Source organism: Vidua macroura, chromosome 21 (assembly GCF_024509145.1).
Source record: "Vidua macroura isolate BioBank_ID:100142 chromosome 21, ASM2450914v1, whole genome shotgun sequence".
NCBI classification, from domain to species: Eukaryota; Metazoa; Chordata; class Aves; order Passeriformes; family Viduidae; genus Vidua; species Vidua macroura.
The window spans coordinates 3,079,186-3,101,892 of record NC_071591.1 but is presented as its reverse complement, the minus strand read 5'-3'; the positions used below and the strand labels follow the sequence as shown (position 1 = coordinate 3,101,892).

Below are 22,707 nucleotides of genomic sequence, written 5' to 3'. Positions count from 1 at the left end.
TCCGTGGATGAATTGAAGTCTGGCAGTGTCTGCTCCTCAGCCACTCCTGAGCAGGGAGGTGAGGAGCTGCAAAGAATGAGAGATGTTGGCTTTAAAAAAAAAAAAAAAAAAAAACACCCTTCCCATGTTTTCAGCTCTGTGTATGAGCCTTGATTTTCATCCCCATCTGCCCTTTGGGGGCAGTTTGAATTCCCAGTGCTGAGGGACCAGGTTAAAATGCACAGAAGTGGCTTTGTCTGACTCCAAACCAAGAGATCAGGTCCTAAGAGAAGATGATAAATCCGTGGAATTTGCCAGAAATCAGCTGAAATTGCTGATTTTCAGGGTATGGGCATCCTTCTTTCCTAACAGCTCTCTTTGGGACCTGGGGGTGTTGTCACCTTCCTGCCTTGGCTAATCCATGACTTTTCTGTGCCATCCTGGTGCTCCCTGCGTGGCCAGAGGCTCTCCTGGGCTGCTGAAGGCGAGGAGGGACAACCCCAGGAGGGGCTGAGGCATCAGCGGCTCTGGCAGGAGGATTTTGGGGGTGCAAACAGCCCCCAGGAGCAGAGAGAGAGCTCAGCACAGGGAGCTGTGCCAGGAGCCACAGCCTGCGTCCATCCCTGAGCCTGCCTGCACGGAATGGGCTGGTGGGGGGGATCACACAGCTCTGAATTCCTCTGGGGGGGCACTTCCCAGTCCCCCAGGATCAGATTGTGCCAAACCATCCCCGTGTGTGGGATGGGAGCTCCCAGGAGGAGCAAATCCAGCTGTCACACAGCCCAAAGCTCCACGGCAGCAGCTCTCCTGCCTGACACCCCTGGCACATTTCTGACAGAGGAATCGATGGTTTGGGGCTGTTTGGAAAATCAGTTCAGCACTGGGCAGCCCTTGAAGGAGTTCCATCAAAATATCAGGCGAGCCAGCGGTCCCAGGAGGGGACGAAATCCATCTGGGCTCCCTGATTGTGCAGGAGTGATGAGCAGGGGAAAGTTCTCCAGTGCCTCAGGTCCCTGCCATCCCCTGATGTCCCCTGCGATCCCCCAATGATGTCCCCTGTCCTTCCCTGCCATCCCCTGCCCTCCTCTGCCATCCCCTGCCATCCCCTGCTCTCCCCTGACGTCCCCTGCCATCCCCTGATGTTCTCTGCCCTTCCCTGCCATCCCCTGATGTCCCCTGCCCTCCTCTGCCCTTCCCTGCCATCCCCTGATGTCCCCTGCCCTCCTCTGCCCTTCCCTGCCATCCCCTGATGTCCCCTGCCCTCCTCTGCCCTTCCCTGCCATCCCCTGATGTCCCCTGCCCTCCTCTGCCCTTCCCTGCCATCTCCTGCTCTCCCCTGATGTCCCCTGCCATCGCCTGATGTCCCCTGCTGTCCATCTCTGTGTCCTGGCAGCTGCTGCAGAGGCCAGCAGGCTCTGGAGAGCCCAGCGCTGGCCTCCACCTCATCCTATCCATCAAGGAGAGCAAGCAGATGTGGTTTTCTCTCCTCTCCTCCATCACACAGCCGGAGTTTCATGGGAGGAACCTCTGTTCTCACTTCTGGAGGAGCAGGGGAGCAGCTCTGGGCGAGGCTCTGGGCTCTGCTCTCACTGCTGCACAGGGCACCGTGCCTTCAGCTGAGTTATTCCACAGCCTCATTCTCCTCCCCTGAGGGCAAAAAGACCAGGCCCTATTTCTGCTCCAAACTGTGGACTCTTACTTTGCTGGGTTTTTTTTAGGAGATAAAAGAGCCTTCATGTACAGAAAGCTTCCCCCTGGCAGCCTCCTCCCAGCCCTCCCTTTTCCCAGGGAAAGAGCCGGAGCCTCTTCAGTCACACTCCACGGGCAGAGGTTCTCCAGACCTTGAACTCCTTCCAAATTTCGAGGAGGTATTTTTCAAAGTCTGAGGAAGACACTGCTGGAATCAAAAGATGTGAGCGGTGCTCCCACTGGGCGATATTTTTTCCCCTTTTATTTCTCTTGGTTTCTCTGATTTCTGTCCTGGGAGTGGAGCTCCCTGGGGCAGGGCTCTTCCCTGGAGGAAGGACCATGCAGGGCCTCCCCCTCTGGAGCTCCAGTTCAATAACGAGGCCGTTGATATTCATTCAGAAATACTTCAAAAGAGGAATACATTAAACCAACTGCGGGGCTGATGTTTTTGCCCAAGTGCAAGCCACGAAGGTCAATAAAACTGGATGTGTATAAACCCAAAGGAGGGGGGAAAAAAGAGATTCCTCTTTAGTGCTTTGTCGGTGTAAAACAAGCTGGGGTTTCATCTTTGACGTCTGAACCAGACTGAAATCATCCTCCATGGGCACAGCAACTTTCCAGGTGAAGCTGAGCTGCTTTGTTGAACATTTTTGTGTGAAACGAGCTCTCATTGCTTGGGTTCTGCCTCTCTCCAATCTATTTTAAGCCTTGGCTGCACCTGGAGCCTCCTGAGCTGCAGCAGCCCCGTGCTGCCTCTGCCTCGTGGCCAGGGTCGATGAGGAGCTGCTCAGGTAGGTTTTGAAGGCACTTTAAACAGTGAAACACCCACAGAGCCACGAGGAACTCTCTCCTCCTCCTCCTTCCTCTGAATTTGGGGATTTTTTTTTTTTTTTTTTTTTGCCCCCCTGCCAGGGGGAAGGTGCTGCCTGTGGTAATCAAACACCTCCTGAGGTGCCAGGGGAGGAGGTGTTCAAACCCTGGCGCTCCACTGATGCTTTTGGCCTCGTTGCGCTGCTCTCCATAAAGTCAAGAGGAGTTTAATGCTTTTGTTAAAAGTCCTCAGCTTTTATGGGCTCTAAAGCACCGAGTTTAAAGGCAGGTGCTGAGGGAAGTAGCTCAGGAGGGATCTCTGTGGGACAGTCAGACATTCCAGCTGCTCCTTTTGGGCTGCCTTTTCCAAGCTCACTCGAAAGGGATGGGGTGATTCCCTGTCTGGAGCTGCTAAAACCCTCCTAGGAGGACTGGCACAACTTTCCCTTAAATATTTGCTGATACAAACACACAGAAAGCTTCTTCCAGTTTGCTCTCAGCTTTTTGCCCCCACGGAGGCTCAGTCACGACCCTGCGAATTTCCTGGTTCCTGCTGAATTCCGTGATGCCAGAACTTGGAAAGCATCAGCTCATCCCTGCACAGATCCCGTGTCCTGCTCCACTTCCAGGGGCTCCAGGTAAGGAAACCCTGGAGCAATCACGGGGGGGAATCCTCTGCTGGGGGCTCTGCTAACTGTGGAATTTCTGTTGTGTAATTAAATAATCACCAGGAGATGATCTCTGGAGCAGGGGCAGGTGATGCTCTTCACCCGCAGCGCCACAAAATAAAATATTCCATAATATTGATGGGGTCCTGGAAGAAACTGGGGATTGGGAAGCATTTGGGGGGTGCGTGAGAGAGAGAAATGAGGGGCAGAACCTGCCAGGGAAGGGTGGGCGCCGCCTGCAGCCCCCGGGGCAGAGGCAGGTGGGACAAAAGGATTCTCACATCCTCCCGAGCGCCTCGGGAGCTGAGCCTGGCAGAGGATGGAGCTCGGAGCCTTCCCGGGGGCCGCTTTGGGGTTTGGGGTTTTGGGGGGATCACGTCCCTGGGCACCCCCCCCCCTTGCCCCGAGGGATCCCCGGAGGTCGGGGGCGCGCAGGGAGGGGGTTCAGGACGGGATTAAGGATGGGAATTAAGGATGGGGTTCAGGATGGTTTTAACCCCCTGCTCCCCGCGGGGTCCCCGCAGCCTCAGCGTGCTCCCGCGCCTGCTTTTCCCCCTCTCCCTTTGCCGTGTTTAGTTAAATTTCCCCCGCCTTACTTGATGTCACATCCTGTTCCACAGCCATCCCCTGCTAGTAGCCAGCCCTACCAATTCCTTTCTTTTTCTTTTTTTTTTCTTTTTTTTTTTTTTTTTTTTTTTTTAAATCCCTGTCCTCTCCCCATCACCCCCCTTTTCCAGGCAAACTTTTGGCAATAGCAGAGATAATCACTGCGTGCTCCGCTGAATTTCTCTTCGCAAATGTCTTTGGAGCAGGGGAGCCATTAAAAAAAAAAAAAAATTAAATAAATTACCAGACAGCCAGCACCGAGAGCAGAGGAGAGAAACTGGGATCCCAATAAATATGCAAAGTGAAGGCTCTGCTGAGCAGATTTCTGGCATCGCTTCCTGAGGGTGCTGAGAGCCACCCGCAAAATCAGGCTTTTTTTATTTTTTTTTTCCTCTTTGTTGTTTTCTTTTTTTTTTTTCAAATACCGTTTCGTTGTCTTTTTTTTTTTTTTTTTAATATATATAAATTAAAATATTAATAAGAATAAAGGAGTGAGGAGGCAGCGAGGCTCGGGGACGGCGCAGGGGAGGCTCGCCCGGAGGTGATCTGTATGCGAGGTGCCTAGAACGGGGTGCGAGAGATGCAACCGGCAAGCAAGCTGCTGACCCTCTGCTTCCTCATCCTGATGGGCACAGAACTCACCCAAGTAGGTCCATCTCGTCCTTTCCCCACTCCCCCTCCTCCTCTCCCTTTCTCCCCAACGCCATTTTCTGCTAAACCTCGAGAGCAGCGCAGGAACCTGCCGGGAGCGGCTGCACCTGCCCGGCCGCCCCTTCCCCGGGCATCACCTGCGCGCTGCCCGCCGCACCTGGGCACCGCCCGCGCTGCCTGCAGGGGGGCACGGGCCGGGGCTTCGGCCTCTGCGACCCCCGCGGTGGGCACGGGAGGGGCAGCCCCAGAGCGGGGGTGTTGGGCTCGCCTCCCCCGGCCGCACCCGGGGGGATGCGGGACCCCGCGGGCGGGGCCGGGCTGGGCTCGGCCGAGCCGGGAGCTGCTGGCCCCGGTGGCCACAGGGAGCAGGTGGGAGCGCTGTCCCTCCTTGTCACCCCCCGCCCCGCCCGCTCCTCGTGTGGGGGGTAGCTGTGCTGGTTTCAGGTGACATTTAAATGTCCCTTGGTGTTTGCATCTGTGACAGGGGCACTTTGTTTATCCCCCTCTCTCCGCTCCACCTGCTTTTCTTTTTGGGGTTTTTTTTTGGTTTTTTTTTTTTGCCTGGATTTTCATGCTTTTCTTTGCTGTCCCAGCCCCTGGGCTGAGTGAGTCGTGGGGTTGTGTGGTGGGGAGGAAAGGAGGCTCCCAAAATCCATCTCTTGCAAGTGGAATTTAAAACTCCATTTGACTTCTTGAGGCTGACTGGGGAGAGGCAGGGAGGGTGATTGTCTTTTGGGGTTGTTGTTGTTTTTTTTTTTCACCAGTCACTGAGGAAAGGAAGAAAAAAAGTAATTGCAAGAGGATGCTCCAGATTGTGGGGTTAATTGTGGTGCTGCCTGGAAGCACAAAAAAAAAAAAAAAAAAAAAAAAAAAAAGAAGAAGCAGCTATAAATAGGAGGGGAATGGAGGCTTCTTAGTGTAGGAGCAATTAGCAGCTGGGCTCTCATCCTGGATGCTTTATGGAGATTATTTTTCCCTTTCTCCCAGTGACAAAGCTCTCCCTGTCACTGCCCTGCTGCTGAAGTTTGAGCCGCCGAAGCCTTTTGGCTTTGCACCCTCCCAGGATTTCTGCTGCCCCCAGAGCTGCCTCAATTGCACGGAGCCCTCCGGAGAGAGGCTGAGCAGCCCGGGATGCAGGGAGGGGGGGGGGAAAGGCGAGGAATCCAGGGGCTGTGGGGATGAGGAGGGGTGGGGAGGAAGCAGAGCTGCGAGCAGGAGCCCATTGTGTGCAGGGATGCTGAGGCCGTGCGCATGCGCCGCGCTGGACAAAGAGCCAGGACCACCAGCACAGCAGCTCCTGGCCACCAGGGCATGGCTAGTGGTGGCCACAGTGCCAGGGGGGTGGCAGGGATGTCGCTTGCCTCAGTTCCCCCTCCAGCTTCCCCCGGGGTCACAGGCACAGCCTAGGCACCTGGGTGCTGTCAGCCCCTGGCCGGCCTTGTCAGCATCGCCCTGCTTTGGGGGATTTTCCAGGGGAAAAACAGGGGGAAAACCAAGGGAAAAACAGGGGGGAAACCAAGGAAAAACCAAGGGGAAACCAGGGGGGAAACAGGGGGAAACCAGGGGAAAAACCAAGGGGAAACCAGGGGGAATATAGGGGAAAAACAAGGGGAAAAACAGGGGGAAACCAGGGAAAAACAGGGGGAAACCAGGGGAAAAACAAGGGGAAACCAGGGGAAAAACAGGGGAAAAACAAGGGGAAACAGGGGAAAAACAAGGGGAAACCAGGGAAAACCAAGGTTTCTGCCCTGCCTGGCTGCTTTCTCCTCTCCTTGCTTCCTCAGTGACTGCAGCACCTCAACTTTGGCAGCAACTTTAAATCGGGGTGGGCACAGGGAGCCCAACCCGCCCCGGGTCCTGGGCAGAGAGCCCTGCCCTGGTGGTGGCAGGAGGTTTGAGCCCCTGCTAAAGCCTGGCTTAGCTGAGCCGCCCTGCTGGGGCTGGTTTCAGCTCTGCAGTGCCAGGCAGGTGGCCGTGTCCTGCCCTGGCTGGCCTGGCACTGCAGAGCCCTCCCGGACTTCCAGCGCCTCATTCCCGTGGCACAGCTGCCAGATGCAATCCCCAAATCCGCCCTTCAGCCCCGGCACCGCCCAGCTCCGTGCCTCAATTCCCTGCCGGGCTGGCACCTCCGTGCCGTGGGGAGCCTCTGCCGTGCCCCGCGGGGAGCCTGGGGAGGAAGGGTGGAGGTTTGGGCACAGAGGCTGCTGATTTCGGCAGCTTTCCCTGCCGATGCAGAAGGTGCTGCTGTCCCCTCCTGTCCCTCGCTGCAGTGACAGGCCAGCCTCACAAGGGAGGAAGGGCTGGGGACAGAGCCTGGCCTCGCACTGGGGTGCTGGGGGAGCCCTGCTGGAGGGAAGGGGGCTGTCTGCGAGGAGTGGGTGCTGCAGCACCCCGGGGTGTCCCCCCCGGGTGGGAGGGAGGATGCTGGGGGCACAGGGGTGATGCACAGGCTGGGGGCTCGGAGACCTGGCTGAGGGGGGGGGGTGGTTTTACCTGTGTGAGACAAGGGGGGAGCTGTCCCCAAATCCCCCCAATTCTTCGTCCTGTGCCTCGATCGCCCCTCGGCAGGGCTGAGGGGGGGGTGGCAGGAGCCCACAGCGAGACCTGCACGAGGCTCTGGCATTTCTTCTCTCCGAGCTGCTTTGTGCCCTGGCCTCTCCACGGGTCAGAATGCCACCCTGAAATGCCCCACTTTGGCGGGGTGCAGCATTTGGGGTGCTGGGATGGGGGGCTCTGGGCACCCTGGGCTGCAGCTCCTGGCTCTGGCCGGGTGCTCAGCCCTGGGCAGGGCCTTCCTGGGCAAAGTCTGGGGCTTCCTGTCCTTGTCCTCCTCGTGGGGACACCCGGGACACCTCTCCTGGTGTCCATGGAGGAGCAGAGCCAACTTCTCTCGAAGGATGTGTCGTGCGCTGCCAGGAGGGCAGAGCTTGGGGCTGCTGTGGGACAGCAGCAGAGGGGGGCTGGGGTGCCAGCTGCTGTCTGTCTGTCTGTCTGACCTGTCCTTTTGTCCTTTTGCTGGGGTATTTCAGTGAGACCCTCCTGGCATTCCTCAAAGTTCCCTCAGGAGCAGCGCTGTGCCCCCACATCCCCAGTAAATTCTGGGAGCAACGCCTTCCTGGAGCAGGCAGATATGAAACATTTAGGGCTTCTGCAAGAGGGGAAAAAAGCTCCCTAAAATATTAATTATCTTCATTTACCCATCGATTTTCCTAAAAGAACATCAAGTCCCTCTCAGGGCTGTTTGCAGGGGGAGGGAGAGCCCCTGCCAGGGCTCAGCAATGCCCAGCCCAGCTCCCTTGTGCCCATGCAGAACTTCCCAGTGCCCAGTTTGGTGCCCAGGCTCTTCCTCCCCCTGCCAGGGAGACACATGGAAAGGGGGCAGGATTAAGCTGCAAATCTGCAGCCTGGAACAGGAGGCAGCTGTCTCATAAACCAATTTGTGCCTCGTCTGGCTAACTTCAGCTGGAACCAATAAAAAAAGAGAGGTAATTTCCAGCCCTGGGTTGTATTTATTGCTGGAGTTATCAGTCCTTGTAATCAGTATTAGCATCATACGTACTACAAAGCTAATTACTATCAGAGGGGAATTAAACAGAGCGGTGGGGAAAGCTCCTTCTGGAGCTGGGAGGGGGAAGTGTTGCCTTTGCTGTGCTCTGGTGGAGCTCCCCACAAAAGGGAACGAGGCTGCGACACCCCAGGAGTGCCCATCTGGGATTTGTGCCTTTTTGGGATACCTCAGGCAGGCAGGGGAAGGTGGACTCGGAGAAACAGAGACACAGAGATGTGCCTTGGCGCCAGCAGATCCCAAATGTGGGGGGAGAGCAGCTGGAAATGCTGATTTCCCTGCCTCTGTGGGCTCTAGCTGTTGGTTGTTACTGCTCTCCTGGAGCTGAGCCCTGCTCCCAGCCTCCAGATTGGCTTTAGCTGGACTCCTGACCCTTTTAACCTGCTCAGGGACCCTTTTACCCTGCTCAGGGACCCTTTTACCCTGCTCAGGGACTCTTTTACCCTGCTCAAAACCGTTTTACCCTGCTCAGAGACCCTTTTACCCTGCTTAGGGACCCTTTTACCCTGCTAAGAACCCTTTTACCCTGCTCAGAACCATTTTTTCCCTGCTCAGAACCCATTTTTTCCCTGCTCAGAACCCATTTTCCCTGCTCAGAACCCATTTTCCCTGCTCAGAGACCCTTTTACCCTGCTCAGAACCCATTTTCCCTGCTCAGAGACCCTTTTACCCTGCTCAGAGACCCTTTTCCCTGCTCAGAGACCCTTTTCCCTGCTCAGAACCCATTTTCCCTGCTCAGAACCCTTTTACCCTGCTCAGAACCCTTTTACCCTGCTCAGGGACCATTTTTCCCTGCTCAGAACCCATTTTTTCCCTGCTCAGAACCCATTTTCCCTGCTCAGAACCCATTTTTTCCCTGCTCAGAACCCATTTTCCCTGTTCCCAGCCCACCCTCCCCATGCTGGAAGGATAACAGAGGGACAACATCAGGATTCAACCCAGGGCCAGGAGCAGAGCTGGGTTTGCTAGAAAGCAGCACAGAGAACAATCCTTCCCTGGGAAGTCACTCTGGGACTGGAGGTGTGTGCCTGACCCAGGGAAATGTGCCCAAAAAATCCTCCAAAACCAGGAACCTGGGCTGGCTTTAAGGTCTTGGCACCTGCTGTAGATCCTGGGCTTCATGACAAGAGCAGCTTCAGCTAAACACAGATTTAGGCACGTGAAGCCCTGTGAAGGGGATGTTTCCTTCCAGACTTCTTCCTTCAAAAGGAAAGGAGAGGTTTCAGAGGGTTTTTCATGCAGGAGCAGGGAGTGTCCAGAGCTGGGAGTTCATTTTCCAGAGCAGCTTGGGCTGCCTGATCCCAAAATGTGGCTGGCCCTGGAGTCAGCCACAATTTCCACACAGAGCTTTACCAGGAGCTGGCAGGGATCCCCTTCATCCTGGTCACTCTTTGAGGTCTTAAATTGCCACTTTTTTTCCCTCCTTCACTCTTATTTTCTGTCCATCCCATGAGGAGGGGAAAACTTGCTCTGTGAACTCCTGGAGTCAGGTTTGTGCAAGTGGTGGCAGCAAAAAAAAAAAAAAAAAAAAAAACAAAAGTGACAAAAACCAGGCAGAACCCTGGGGATATTTGGAATTGTGACCCAAAACCGAGGGGAACTCGGTGCCATTTCTTGCTGTGAGCTGCTGAGGTGCCCCGTGGCAATGCAGAAGGTTGTGCCGTGCCCAGAGGGGATGGGCACAAGGGGTTTGTTCCCTCAGGGTGCCCAGCTGCCTCCCAGCCCAGGCCGCAGGGATTTTGGATACCTGGGAACCAGGAATGCAAGGGAAGGGTGAAAGGTTATTGAGAGAGGGGTGAGAAACCTCCTCCTTGTGCCCAGAGCAGAGTGCAGGCCTCTCCCTGTGTGCCCTGAGGTGCTGGGCACACAGCAGAGGGCACAGAGAGGCCCAGGGTGGGCTCAGAGCCCCGGGCTGGGCTGGCATCTCTGCGTGCCCAGCCTTGAGCCCCAGCATCACTCAGCAGCCACAGGAGCTGTGTGGTGCCAGGGGGCACAGCCCCTCAGCCTGGGTTTTGGGGTTTTTTTGGTTTTTTGGGGTTTTTTTTTTTGAGGGTTTTTTGGGGTTCTCTCCTCCCCACAGCTCTCCTGCCCCATGGGGCAGGGGCAGCCTGGCACCAGTCAGGGGTCCAGGAGGGATGGGGAGAGTCACTGGAGGCAGCAAAGCCTTCAGAGCAGCTGCAGGAAGGAGGAAAATCTCAATCCAAGCTTTTCAGGAGGATCCCTGAAATTCCACGGCCAGGTCCTTGCAGAGAGGACAGACCCCCCCCCCCCCCCAAGTGTCCAGCCCACCCCCCAGATTGCCAGGACAGAGAGGAGGAGCTGCAAAGAGCAGGATTTGGGCTGTCCTGTGCTGCCAGCCCTGGGAAGGGCACTGTGCCCATGGCACAGCCAGCTCAGCTGGCATCATCCTCCTGGGCTGTCCCCAAAGGCACCAGCGAGATTCGGGGCTGTCAAAATCCAGGCGGGTGTGGTTTAGAGCAGGAATTCTCTGCCTGGGGTCCCTGGGCATCATCCCCAGCAAAATTTGGGAGCAAGAGGGATTTGGGCACTTCTTCTCTGAACCAGCCAGGAGAGGGAGACAGTGACCGCCGTGTCCCCGCGCTGCCACCCGGCAATTGTCGCCGCTCGCACACCTTGACCCTCGCAGGGCTCCTTTGGGCACAGAGCTCCGCGTTCTCCCTTCCCGGCAGCGGAATTTTCCACCCAGCAGCTATTTTGGAAGACCCTGTTCTCTGCTTTTATCTCGCGTTCCTGCTCGGAATGCACGAATGCCAAAAAAAGGATCTTTTGTTCCTCGAGCAGCTCTTTGCTCGCTGCTGACAGCAGGGGAGGAATGGAGGGGGCACTCCTGGAACCCCTCTTTTTTTATTTGGGGCACCCCCCCCCCAGCTCTCGTGGGAGGGGACACTGAGCCAGTGCTTGGGGACAACAAAAACAGTGACAGCAGAAAAAAAAAAAATAAATAAACCCCAAAGTGACCAGGAGGAAGCTGAGCCCCAGCAGTTCAGGCATTCCTGCAGATGTGGTGATGGAAAAGTCACTTTTTAAGGACCAGGATCCAGCTGTGCTCTGGAAAGCCCCGTCAGGGAATGCCATCAGGTCAGCCAGGGCCACCTGAGGCTGTTCCTTACTGGTTTCACACTGGTTTCTGTGTTGTGCTCCAGCATGAGGAAAGGCAGGCATCCCACATGAAATTCCCTGGATTTTTGGTCAGTTTATTCATTTTTTTTTTGCCAGCTGGGCTTTTAAAACCAGGCAGATGATCAGGGTAAGGCAGAGTTTCCGTGCTTGCACTTTTTGTGTCAAAAATCATTGTCCTGCTGCGCCTCATCCCACACCAGCAACTCCAGTTCCTCCCTCTGCACAGCCCTGCATCCCTAAAAAAGGGAAACAGCAGCTCCTGGGAGCCTCTTTTTCCATCAGATCTGTGCTTTGGGGCAGCTGGGGTGGCTTCAGCTTCCGTGGTCATGCCTTGGGGAAGGGTTGTGACCCTTCCTGCTCCTGGCAGGTTATTAATGCATTCACAATTTTCTAAAAAGGTCTGGAAGAACATTTTGATGTCCCTTCCGTGACTCCCTTAATCTTGGCAGCAAAAATTTAAAAAAAAAAAAAAATCCCCCAAAATTGCTGCTTTTGATGCTTTCATGAACATTGAAAGCAGTGAGAGAGAGAAAGAAAATCCCCCAGGATTTCTCTTTCCCCCCCATTATTACAGCTCCTCTTTCAAGTGACATGAAGGGGTTTTCTGCAGGGAAACAGAGCAGTTCTGCCTCCCTCCCCCTGCACAAACCCTGGGAAAACATTCCCAGTAATGGGCCCCCCTTAGCAGGGACCTGTGGCTGCTGCTGCTCTCTCTGTGCTTTGCTGGCCCTGTTTGGAGGAGCTTTAATCATGGCAAGGCACTGGAAGGGGATGTGTTTGGAATCACCTGCTGGGAAATGAGGTTTTAGCCCGGCTGGGATCCAGGGCAAGGCACAGGAGCGATTTTTATCCAGATCAAATCCAGGACAAGGCACGGGAGATATTCTTAAATTTAAATACTGAGATATCCCCAGGATTAATTCCTGTGTATGGGTCTGGAGCAGACAAATATGAGGGATAAACTTCCCTGACAAACTCTGTTCCCAAATGGACCTTGGGGCGATTGGGATATCAGCACCTGCCTGTTTGATATGATGGGAAATCAGGGAGGGCAATCAAGGCCTGGGCTGCCCCAGTGCTGAGCACAGCAAGGACCTGGGAGAGCAGGGATTTGGGATTCCTCCTAAAAGGTGGAACCATTCCAAGGTTTGTTTTCCCTGAGGAAGCCGTTCCTGACCCCACAGGTAGCACCCTGCAGGCCCAGCAGCAGTTTTGCCGTGGAAGGGATGGATCCTGGGCTGGGGGAAGCTGATTCCACGGAGCGGAGGCAGCTGGTGTATCCCCAAAGCAGGGCAGGGTGGGATTCAGAGGGCAGCAGGAATTCCTTCCTGGAATCAGAGCCTGGAGCTGGGCAGCTGACACGGATGGAGGGATGGGAGTTGAGCTGCTGCAGCCTGGCACAAACCAGCTGCCAGTGCCCTGCTGTGCCACGGGTATTGTAAATGCAGGTGAACCTGGTGGGGAGAAAGGGTCTGACTCCAGCTCAGGAGGCTGAATGATTTCTTTATTATAACTATGCTATAATACATTAATATACTATTTAAAGGAGATACTAAAGCTACAAACCTATTTTTGTAACTACCAAATCTAACTAACCCACAACTCGTGACCCTCTCTGAGAGTCCAGCCACAGGTGGGTTGGATTGGCCACCAGGCTCAAACAATCCTCACCAGAATCCAACCAAGCCATCACCCCAGGTAAACAATTCTCCAAACACATCCCACATGGGACAAACAAGGAGCAGAAATAGAAATTCTTTTCTCTTTCTTCCCTCTGTGCTCCTCTATGAAAAAATCCTGAGAGAGAGAAGAACGTGCCTGCCACACCACGGGTTTGTCACAGGGACAGGATCCCTGAGCTCCTGCTCAAACTTCTCTCCGTTTCTCCACCTGCTGGAACTGCTAAATGTGCTTTATTTCAGAGAGATCCCAGCTCTCCCTGCAGCAACAGCTGCACTGGGCTGTCCTGCTCCTGCTCCCTCTGCCCAGCCTGGCTGTGCTGGGGTGATCCCACACCAAGGGCCACGTCCCCAGCGAGGGACAAGGTCCTGGTGGGGTGGGACAGGCCAGCTCAGCAGGGATTGCATTTCGAGGCTTCCTCCTTCCCTGTGGGGATGTGCTCTGCACACCAGCCCCGTGCTGGGTGTGAGGAGGCACTGGTGGGTCAAGGTTTTGGGGCGACAGAAGAATCCACACCATTGGAACAGCAGCTCTGGAGGGGTCGGGTTTGGGGCTGGGCTGACTCTGGTGGGAATGTGGTGGCTCTGAGGGCCAGGCCATGGAACAGCTGAGGCTCCCCTGCACCCTTGTCAAGGCTGGGGCTGTGCCACAAAGCAGGGGATGTCACTTCTGTCCTCTGGAGAGCAACAGGGGATTCATTTCTGTGTTGCTTTGCACAGGGAGTTCTGAGGTTCTCTTGTGGAAGGATGCAGGAGCTGTGGAGTTCTGCTGGTGGGAGATTTGGCTTCTGAAATCACTGGGGCAGTTCTGCAAGTGGCTTTGGGACACCTGAGTGGTGACCAAGCCCAGGTGACATTCCAGGCTGGCCAGACAGGCTGTGTGCCCTTTGCACCCCTCAGCAGGGAATTCCTGCTCTGGGAATGAGGCGGGAGCAGGGCTGGTGGTGAACTTTGGTGTATCCTTCGTGCTGAGGCGGTTCTGTCGTGGCAGGACGTGGCGAGGTGACAGTCGGGGGTGTGGGGGATGCTCTGACAGCATCTCTTGGACCTGGGGACCGCAGGGGACCCGCAGGGGTCCCCCAGCCCGCGGGTCTCTGCGGGAGAGGTGCGGTGAGCTGCTCCGGCTCCCCTTGGTCCTGGCACGGCTCCTCGTCCCCGCTGTGTCCCCGCTGTGTCCCCGCTGTGTCCCCGCTGTGTCCCCGCTGTGTCCCCGCGACCACCGAGCGACCCCGGCCCGCAGCGCCGCCCGCAGCCGCCAGAGGGCGCCACAGCGCCGCAGCGGGGGAACCGCGCCCCCCAAAATCCCCTTCCACCTCCCCAAAACCCCTTCCATCTCCCCAAAATCCCCTTCCACCTCCCCAAAATCCCCTTCCACCTCCTTCCCAAATCCCCTTCCACCTCCCCAAAACCCCTTCCATCTCCCCAAAATCCCCTTCCACCTCCCCAAAATCCCCTTCCACCTCCTTCCCAAATCCCCTTCCACCTCCTCCCCAAAATCCCTTCCACCTCCCCAAAACCCCTTCCACCTCCTCCCCAAAATCCTTCCACCTCCTTCCCAAATCCCCTTCCACCTCCTTCCCAAAACCCTTTCCACCTCCTCCCCAAATCCCCTTCCACCTCCTCTCCAAACCCCTTCCAGTCCCCAAAACCCCTTCCACGTCCCCCCCCAAAATCCCTTCCACCGCCCTCAATTTTCCTGCTCTCCTCATTCCTCTCCCCACCCAATTTATCTCCTCAAATCTTCCCTCCCCTCAAGTCTTTTTCTTTCTTCCCCATGCCTGTTTGCCTCGGCTCAATCTCTCCCCCTCTCCCCAGTTCTTTCCTTTCTCCCCAAACCTTTTCTCCTTGATTCTTTTACCTCCCCCCAAATCTTTTCTCCCCACTTCCCTCCACTTCCCTGTCCCAAATCTTTCCTCCCCATAATTTTTCTCCTCTCCTTCCCTTCGCTCCTCCTTCCCCAGAGATCTTTTATCTCCAAATATTTCCCCCCCACCACCTTCCTCCTTCCCTCCCTCCACCCCCCTTTCCCCAAACCTCTCCTCCCACTCCCTTCTCCCCAAACCTTTTCTCCCCTCCCTCCCCGCACTCCGCTGTCCCCTCCCTCTCCCCCTCTCGCCCACCGCAGTGTCCCCGGCTGGTTGGGCGCTCCCCGCCCCTCCCGGTCCCGTCCCGCCCCGGTTCCGCCTCCTGCAGCCGCTCGCTCCGGCTGGGGCGCGCCCGGCGGCGGCGGGCGCAGGGAGCCAGCCCCGCTCGGCTCCGGCTGCACCGGGGCACAGCGGGCACAGCGGCAGCGCCGGGCAGGGCGGCGGGGCGGCGGAGGAGGAGGACGAGGACGAGGAGGAGGAGGACGATGGGCCGGCGGCGAGCGGCGGCGGCGGCCGGGCGGCAGGCGCAGCCCGAACCCAGCGGCATGGAGCCCGGCGCCGGTGCAGAATGAAGGGTGCCTGCCGCCCCCCCCCGCAGACATGTCTGTGCCTTTACTCAAGATTGGAGTCGTCCTCAGCACCATGGCCATGATCACCAACTGGATGTCGCAGACGCTGCCCTCCCTCGTGGGGCTCAACACCACCAAACTCACGGCGGCCACGGGCGGCACCTTGGACCGCAGCACGGGAGTAAGTGCGGGGGGCTGCGGGGCACGGGGAGGGCATGCCAGCCTCCCGGAGCATCCCCGCATCCCGGGGCATCCCCGCATCCCGGAGCATCCCCGCATCCCGGGGCATCCCCGCATCCCGGAGCATCCCCGCATCCCGGAGCATCCCCGCATCCCGGGGCATCCCCGCATCCCGGAGCATCCCCGCATCCCGGAGCATCCCTGCGGCTGCTCCCCGCCGCCGCCCAGTCCCTCCCCGCCTGGCTGTCCCCCGGGCTGTCACATCTCTCCTTGCCCAGGTGTCCCCCCCGCCCTGCAGGGTCTGCAGTCGGGGCAGGATCGCCGCCCCTCGGGGACATCGCGGCCAAGTGTCCCCGCGGTGCTGCCGGAGCGGGGATGGGGCGCTGAGGGGACGGGGGGTGCTGGCCGGAGATGGGGGTGACGGTGCAGGGAGCGTCTCTCCCTCTCCCCTCCTCTTCTCTGGTTCAGCCATCCCTCGTTCGTGCCTGGGGGCGACTCGGCTGCCTCTCCGCATCGTCCCTGCAGCCAAAGGGATGCAAAGTTTCCCTCGTGGCCGCTGCAAAAGCCGCCGGGAGAGCGGCTGCGAGTCTCGGGAGGCTCCTCCGCTGCCCTCCCTGCCCGATCCGCCCTCGGTGGGATGGAGATGCAGCCGGGAAGTCGCCCTGTGGGGCTGGACATCCCCTGTCCCTGCTCTGCTGGAGGGCTGGGGCTGTGCCTGAGCTTCCCACTTTAGGAATGGCTGGGAAAAATCAAAATCATTCCTGTCTGTCTGTCTGTCTTCCCTGAGCAGGGAAAATCGGGCACCTTTCTCCTGCAGGCTGCACGCTCGTGCTTTCTGTCAGAGCCCCGCTACTGCAGCTCTGCTGTTCCCAGGGTATTCCGTGTAGTGGTTGTGCTGCTCACTGAATGAAGCTGGGTTTTTTTTTTTTTTTTCCCACGTTGTCAGGGTTTATGAGATCCATTTATTATTCTTATTTTGTTTTTTCCCGGTTGTTTTAGCCAGGAAATCCAATTGTGCGTCTGCCTGGGCATGTCTGTCAACGTGGGCATTTGCAAGGTGATTTGTCCTGTAGGGAAGCCGTGAAAAGAACATTTCCCCTCTGGCTGGGGACACGGTGACACCTTCAAAGTGCTCTGAGGCTGGGCTGGGATTAAATAATGGAGAAAAATTAAGACCAGAGAGGGGAATGCGCTGTGTTTGGGGTGGGCTCAGGGCTGCATCCCATCGCTGCTGGAATTCTGCACAGGGCTCGGCTCCGGCCTTTCCCTGGCTGGAACGGAGGGAAGCGATTGTCTGGGGAAGCTCCTTGTGCCCGGGGAATCTGGCAGGGAGAGGGGGAGCGAAACTCAGGGTGTCCGTGAGTCGGGCTGTCCGTGAGTCGGGGTGGATACCTCCGGGATGGATACCTCGCGGAGTCCGTGACTCCCGGTGTCCATCACTCCCGGTGCCCGTCGCTCCCGGTGTCCATCACTCCCGGTGTCCATCACTCCCGGTGTCCGTGACTCCCGGTGTCCATCATTCCCGGTGTCCATCATTCCCGGTGTCCGTCGCTCCCGGTGTCCGTCGCTCCCGGTGTCCGTGACTCCCGGTGTCCGTGACTCCCGGTGTCCATCATTCCCGGTGTCTGTCACCCCCGGTGTCCGTGACTCCCGGTGTCCGTGACTCCCGGTGTCCATCACTCCCGGTGTCCATCACTCCCGGTGTCCGTCGCTCCCGGTGTCCGAGCGCCCAGCACAGCTCATCTCCAGCTGCCGGACCCGGAGCCGGGCGGGCTCTGCAGAGCAGAGGGCACTGCTCAGCCCCCTCGGCAGGACGCTGTGCCCTCGCTGGTGGCTCCCTGGTCCCTCTCCCGGTGCTCAGGAGAAGCCGCTGCTCTGTCACCGCGGCGGGGCAGGGGCTCCCCGCCGCGATGTGCTCGGCGCTGGCCAGCACCCGGAATTTTCGCTGTTTCGCTGTGTCCACGCTTTCCCACTCGCGTTGCCTCCGTGTTTTCTGCCCTTCCTCTCCTTTTCAGACCCTTCTCTGGTTCGCCCCCAATCCATATTTTTGCATTCCGAGTGAATTTTGCCCGCTGGGCCCCCGGAGGAGCCTCCAGCACAGCTCCACTCCCTGCCACGTCCGTCCTGCTTCCTGCACTCATCCCCCTTCACCTCCCACAGCCCTGCCAGGCCTCCCCTGGTTAATTAACCCATCTTTCCCTGTGTTAATTAGGTGTTGCCTACCAACCCAGAGGAAAGCTGGCAGGTCTACAGCTCTGCCCAGGACAGCGAGGGACGTTGTATATGCACAGTGGTGGCACCTCAGCAGACAATGTGCTCGCGTGATGCCAGGACAAAGCAGCTGAGACAACTCCTAGAAAAGGTAAAGCTTGGCCCCTGCTGGCAAAAGTGGTTTGGTTTGGTGGGGTAGAAACCTGAGCTGAGCCTTGGTTTCCAGGGAAAACCCCTTGGGATGGCTTTTCCATGTGTAGCTGTCCCTGCGCGTGTAGTGGGGAATAATCAGCTGCAGGCAGGAGGAGAAATCTCTTAAGTGTTTTCTGAGAGGAAAGCCTGGCCTAAAACTGCTGAGATCAAAGCACCAATACTGAACCGTATCTCTAAAAAAAAAAAAAATTTTAAAAAATAATTTACAAGAAATCCCCTTTTTTCATTCCGTTGGCAGAAGCAGTTTCAGAGCAGACTCAGCAACAGGAGAGGAGAGAGAATTAAAAGCCCAAAGCCAAGCTTTCCTAGGCAAGGTGCTATTAAAAAGGTCAAGTAAAACCCTGCAAGCTGTCGCCAGCAGGTAGCACAGAGATGACACTCAGTGGTTTTCTGCCTAACGCTGACACCCTCTTGATTAGTTTTTAATAGTCTGCTGTCCAAAAAAGATCAAAAAAATCTCATTAGGGAAACATCCCCAATAACAAGGAATTTTCCAGATAATAGATTTCAGTGAAGAAATGCTGTTTCATGTGCAATTGTGCTCTTCTCTTGCAAATATGAGCTGGCTCCTGTGCTGGATATATAATTAAACCCCATCCCCTAATGCTATATTGGCCTGTGCCGTGCATGACAAAAGAATTTTCATCCTGCTGCTTTGGGGAAAGCTGCTGTATTAATTCCCTCTAACAATATTAAACCTCCACTTAACTGATTTCCCCATGTGCTGAGGACAATAAAGCCAGCCAGGAAACATTCAGCCCTAAAACAATTCTTTGGGTTGTCAGAGGCTGCTAAAAATAATCCCAAGTCAGGCTTTTCTTTCTCGCAGCAATAACGCCCTGGGTGTGTTTGCTCCTGAGAGGCAGCAGGATTTATGGACAGCTCAGAGGTGTTCCCAGGCCTCCTCATCCACTCCAAACAATCAGGATTTGACCCAATGCCCTCTGCTGATGGGCAAGAGTTGGGGATGGGAGACCTGGGATAACATCAGGAGGGTGGAAGGGCTCAGTGGGGTTTTATTTAGTGCAGCTCTCTGGCTGCCAATGGAGAAAAAGTGAGGGAGGAGCAGGATTTCTGGGCATGTGTTGTGGGATATGTTACCTGCCTGCTAATCTGGCTGCATCTCACTCCCACGCTAACCTATATGAAAAACCCCAAAATAAGGAATAGGCTCTTAGTGCCAGACATCTGATCTTGATGGAGGCTGAATTGGTAATCCCTGGAGGTACAAACAACTGCAGAGCAGAGCTTCCAGCTTCCCAGCAAGGATTTCAATCCTGAAAACTCCTTCCCTCAGCTGGCATTCTAACCCTAGCTTTGTGATGGGGGGAAATTCTCCTGGTTTCTCCCTGGCAGCAGAGGAAGCAGCACAATGTGTCCAGGAGGTAATTGTGTTTGGGTTTTCCAAGGAGCAGATGTGGAATTCACCCATGGAAATGATGTTGCATGGCATCAGCTGCATGTGTGTGTACACAAAGCAATCACAGCATCTTCAGGGAAATCTCCATGCAGAATCTTTTGGAATTTCGAGGTTCAGAGCTGCCATCCATCCATGCTCAGTTGATGGGGATGAGGATCTGTGTAGGAACTGCAGTTCCTGTGGCTGGGAATGAGTGCTGGGCATCCTGACAGGTTAAAGAGGGGAGGGGAGGGCAGCCAGGGCTGCTCAGGCTGCACAGAGTGTTCAGCCCCGTGGTTTGACACTCGAGGTGTCTGAGCTCATCCTTGGCTGGGGTACACCGAGTCCTTCCAGCCTTCCACGTGGCAGGTGCTGAGTCCAGACCTTGGACTGCACCCAAGCCAAGACATCACCTCAGTCCTGCTCATCATCATCAGATTGTGTTTGATCTCCAAACAGAATTTGATTGATTGATTGATTTGTTCTGGCCCTGTTATCGGGGACAACTTCCTCCTCTGATGGTGAAAACGTTTCTGGTTTCCTGCCAATCCTTCCTCTCAGCCAGTGCTGATTTCCAGATTTAACAGTTCTTTTTGTTCCTCTGATGGTCACTCCCAGGTGTGTATAGGGGGACAGTGACATCTCTTCCCAGCCATCACTGCCTCCTGCAAACCTTATCAGATGAACTTTTCATTTCCTGAACCATCAGCTGAGTCCATTTCTCTGCTGATTTTTCCCCTAAACCTTGAAAATCTCCCTCAAGATTCCTCTTGCTGCTGTTCCACCAGTTTGTGCAGCTCCCCAAGGCTGAAGGTTTGTTCCAGCTGAAACCCCAAAGCTGGGCTCAGCTGGCAGGAAAGGCTGATCCACAGGGAAGCTTGAGCAGGGTTTAAACCTTGGATTTGACCTTATAAACCTCACTGAGGTCATCAGGCCAATACTGACTCCCTGTGACTCTGGTTTAATTGTGAATCAACTCATCAAACAGGATGACAAGAGCAGCGCTGGAAGCTTCATTTGTATTAATTTCCTATTTCAACTGCTAAAAATAACTCTTTTCCTCCAGACAGCCACAGGTATCTGTGTCACATTAGTTTGGTGAAAATGAGGTTTCGGGCTGAGAGAGGAGACAAAAAGCATTTTCAGGCGATGTTTGAGGACTGCAGCTGATGGATGGAGCTGAGGGAATTTAAGAGGCACTATCCTTGGGCCTGAGTTCATTAGAGCACTTCTGTACATGCTTCAGCCTGAGCTCCAACAGGCTCATTGAAACCTAATCATGTGCCAAAGCACTTTGCTGGATCAAGGGCATAATATGCTAATGAGGGACAACAGGCAGATCATCAGCTGCTGGAGCACGCGGGGCTGTCAGGGATCTGTCAGGGATCTGTCAGGGATCTGTCAGGGATCTCAGGCTCACTCCCTGCAAATCTGGCCCAGATCTTGCCCCATGGAAAACAACAAGAGCAACCAATACCCACTCTGGGCTTGTGAAATCCACCCCAGGATAGCACAGCAGTTCATTTTAGGCATCTCTGGGCAGAGGCACGTGAGGAAGTTGTTTTCCTCTGCTTCAGGGAGGAGCAGAAACGTTCCAGAGGTGTTTGAGGGCAGCAGCCTGGGCGAGATGCTCTGAGAGCAGAGCGTGTCTCTCCCTTCCCACCACCTGAGAAAGAGCCTAAGGAGCCCCCCAGAATGTTACTCAGCAGACTCAGGTCTCTCATTACAGAAATGCTCTTTTCGGATTCTTTGCAGCTGGGGTTAGGCACTAGTGGGATAAATGGGATAAATTTTGCATGAGCCCTACAAGTCATCCCTCTCTCTGCTCCTTGGAGCAATTCTGCTGCTCGACTCGAAGGATAGGCTGGATAACTGGAATAAAAGTAGCTTGGCAGCCCAGCCATGCTTGTCTAAGGCTTCTCTTCTCCTGCCTCGGGGCACAGAGAGGTCTTCAAACTCCTCCACATGCAGCCCAGGTGAATTAACACTCACTGAGAGCTCACATCCCCTGTGGGAGGCACAGCTTAATGGGAGCTGACCAGGCTCAGGCTGAGCTCAGATTTGCTCTTTTCTCCTCCAAACCTTGTTGTTGTTGCTCTTTTCTCTGCTCCTCACACCTCCCTGAGCAGGTCCTGGGGAGGTCAGGGTGCTGCTGGTTCATCTCTGAGGCTCAGAGACCACAAATAGCTTCACCTTTGCTGAGGAACACTCTGGTCCCCAGAGCAGTTGTACAGAACACTCCAAAGCCTGTTGGCCTTTGCCATACAGGTCGTCCATACGTTTTTAATAGATCCCTGCAATAGTTTCGGTGTCATCCTGCATGAGCAACGGGCACTGTGATGGTTTTTTCCAAGCTGGAGGGGCACAGTTGCCATTTGCCCTGCACGGGTGTCCTGCCTTGCCCTCGCTCTGCCACTCCAGGTAAGTCCCAGCCCACCACAGTGGGATTTGCCAGAGGAAACGTGGGATTTTCACCACTCCTTCCTTCCCCACGCCAGCTTGGCTGCGGCGAGGACGCAGACGGGAGCGGATGTGGCATCCATCAGGGGACGGGGCTGGCTCCTGCTCGGGGTTGGCTCAGCCACCCACAGCTGAGCGAGCTGGGAGCAGGCTGGGAGCAGGCTGGGAGCTGGGAGCAGGCTGGGAGCTGGGAGCAGGCTGGCTCTGGAGGCCCTGATGCAGCAGCAGCAGCAGCCTGGGTGCCTGATTCACTTTACCCACGGACGTCATCGCGGCGGTGGCACTGCCGGGGTGACGTGGCGGTGGCAGGAGCAGCACCCGTGGGCTGAGCCCCGTCACGTCCCCACCGTGGCACAAACACGTCCGGCCCCGCTGCAGAGCCCTTAAATACGGCTCGGTGCTAAACAGGAGCTGACGTCAGAGCTCGTTCCACCTCTCCCAGCCTGGAAAACAGGAGGGAATATCTTAATAAATCAGATGGCAGCCAACCTTCAAAATCAGGTCAGCCTCGCTGGCGTTCCCCTCCCCTCCTCACACCTCCAGCTCGTTTTCTCACTGTGAGCCCAGCCAAGCTCCTTGCATCATTCCCCCGGCGAGGCCAGCTGGGCTCGGAGCGGGAGCCGCGGGAATGCGGCACCGCTCGGCTCCAGAGCTGGAGCTCCCGAGCGGGAGGGCACCAGTGGGGTACCACCCCTGCCCCGCTGCTGCCCGGCTCCAGGATGCCCTCCCTGCCGCTGGGGCTCTTGTGGCAGATGCTGGCTGAGCAGGCTGGGTTGGATAATGGAGTTCTGCTGGCGGGGACTGAGGTTTGCGCTCACGAGGAGATGGAAATGCGCACCTGGGCAGAAGCTTTTCCTGCCAGCCAGGTGTGCTGCTGTCACCTCTGAGCTCTCCTCGTGCCACAGCAGGTGCCTGTCAGAGAGGCCAGCCTGAGTTTAACCTCAACTACACCCCTCATTTCCATGTTGGATTGCTGAATTATTCTCTGCAGCGCAGCAGCAGCAAAAAAAAAAAAAAAAATC

At 56.1% G+C, this 22,707-nt stretch overlaps 1 protein-coding gene across 3 annotated transcripts in view; it reads left to right on the top strand.

The window, feature by feature from the left end:
• The first annotated feature begins 3,839 nt into the window (after positions 1–3,839).
• The window catches only part of OLFM1 (olfactomedin 1), a 32,633-nt gene continuing 13,765 nt past the window's right edge, over positions 3,840–22,707 (top strand). Inside the window, exons 1-2 of one of the 3 annotated variants that reach the window (XM_053996560.1) lie at positions 3,840–4,398; positions 17,615–17,764. In XM_053996560.1, the coding sequence (XP_053852535.1) occupies positions 4,333–4,398; positions 17,615–17,764 (216 nt within the window). In that variant the 5' untranslated portion in view covers positions 3,840–4,332. Of the gene's footprint in view, positions 4,399–14,919; positions 15,404–17,614; positions 17,765–21,327; positions 22,552–22,707 lie in introns of those variants that run through there. The other 2 variants (XM_053996559.1, XM_053996562.1) reach the window with 2 other exon arrangements.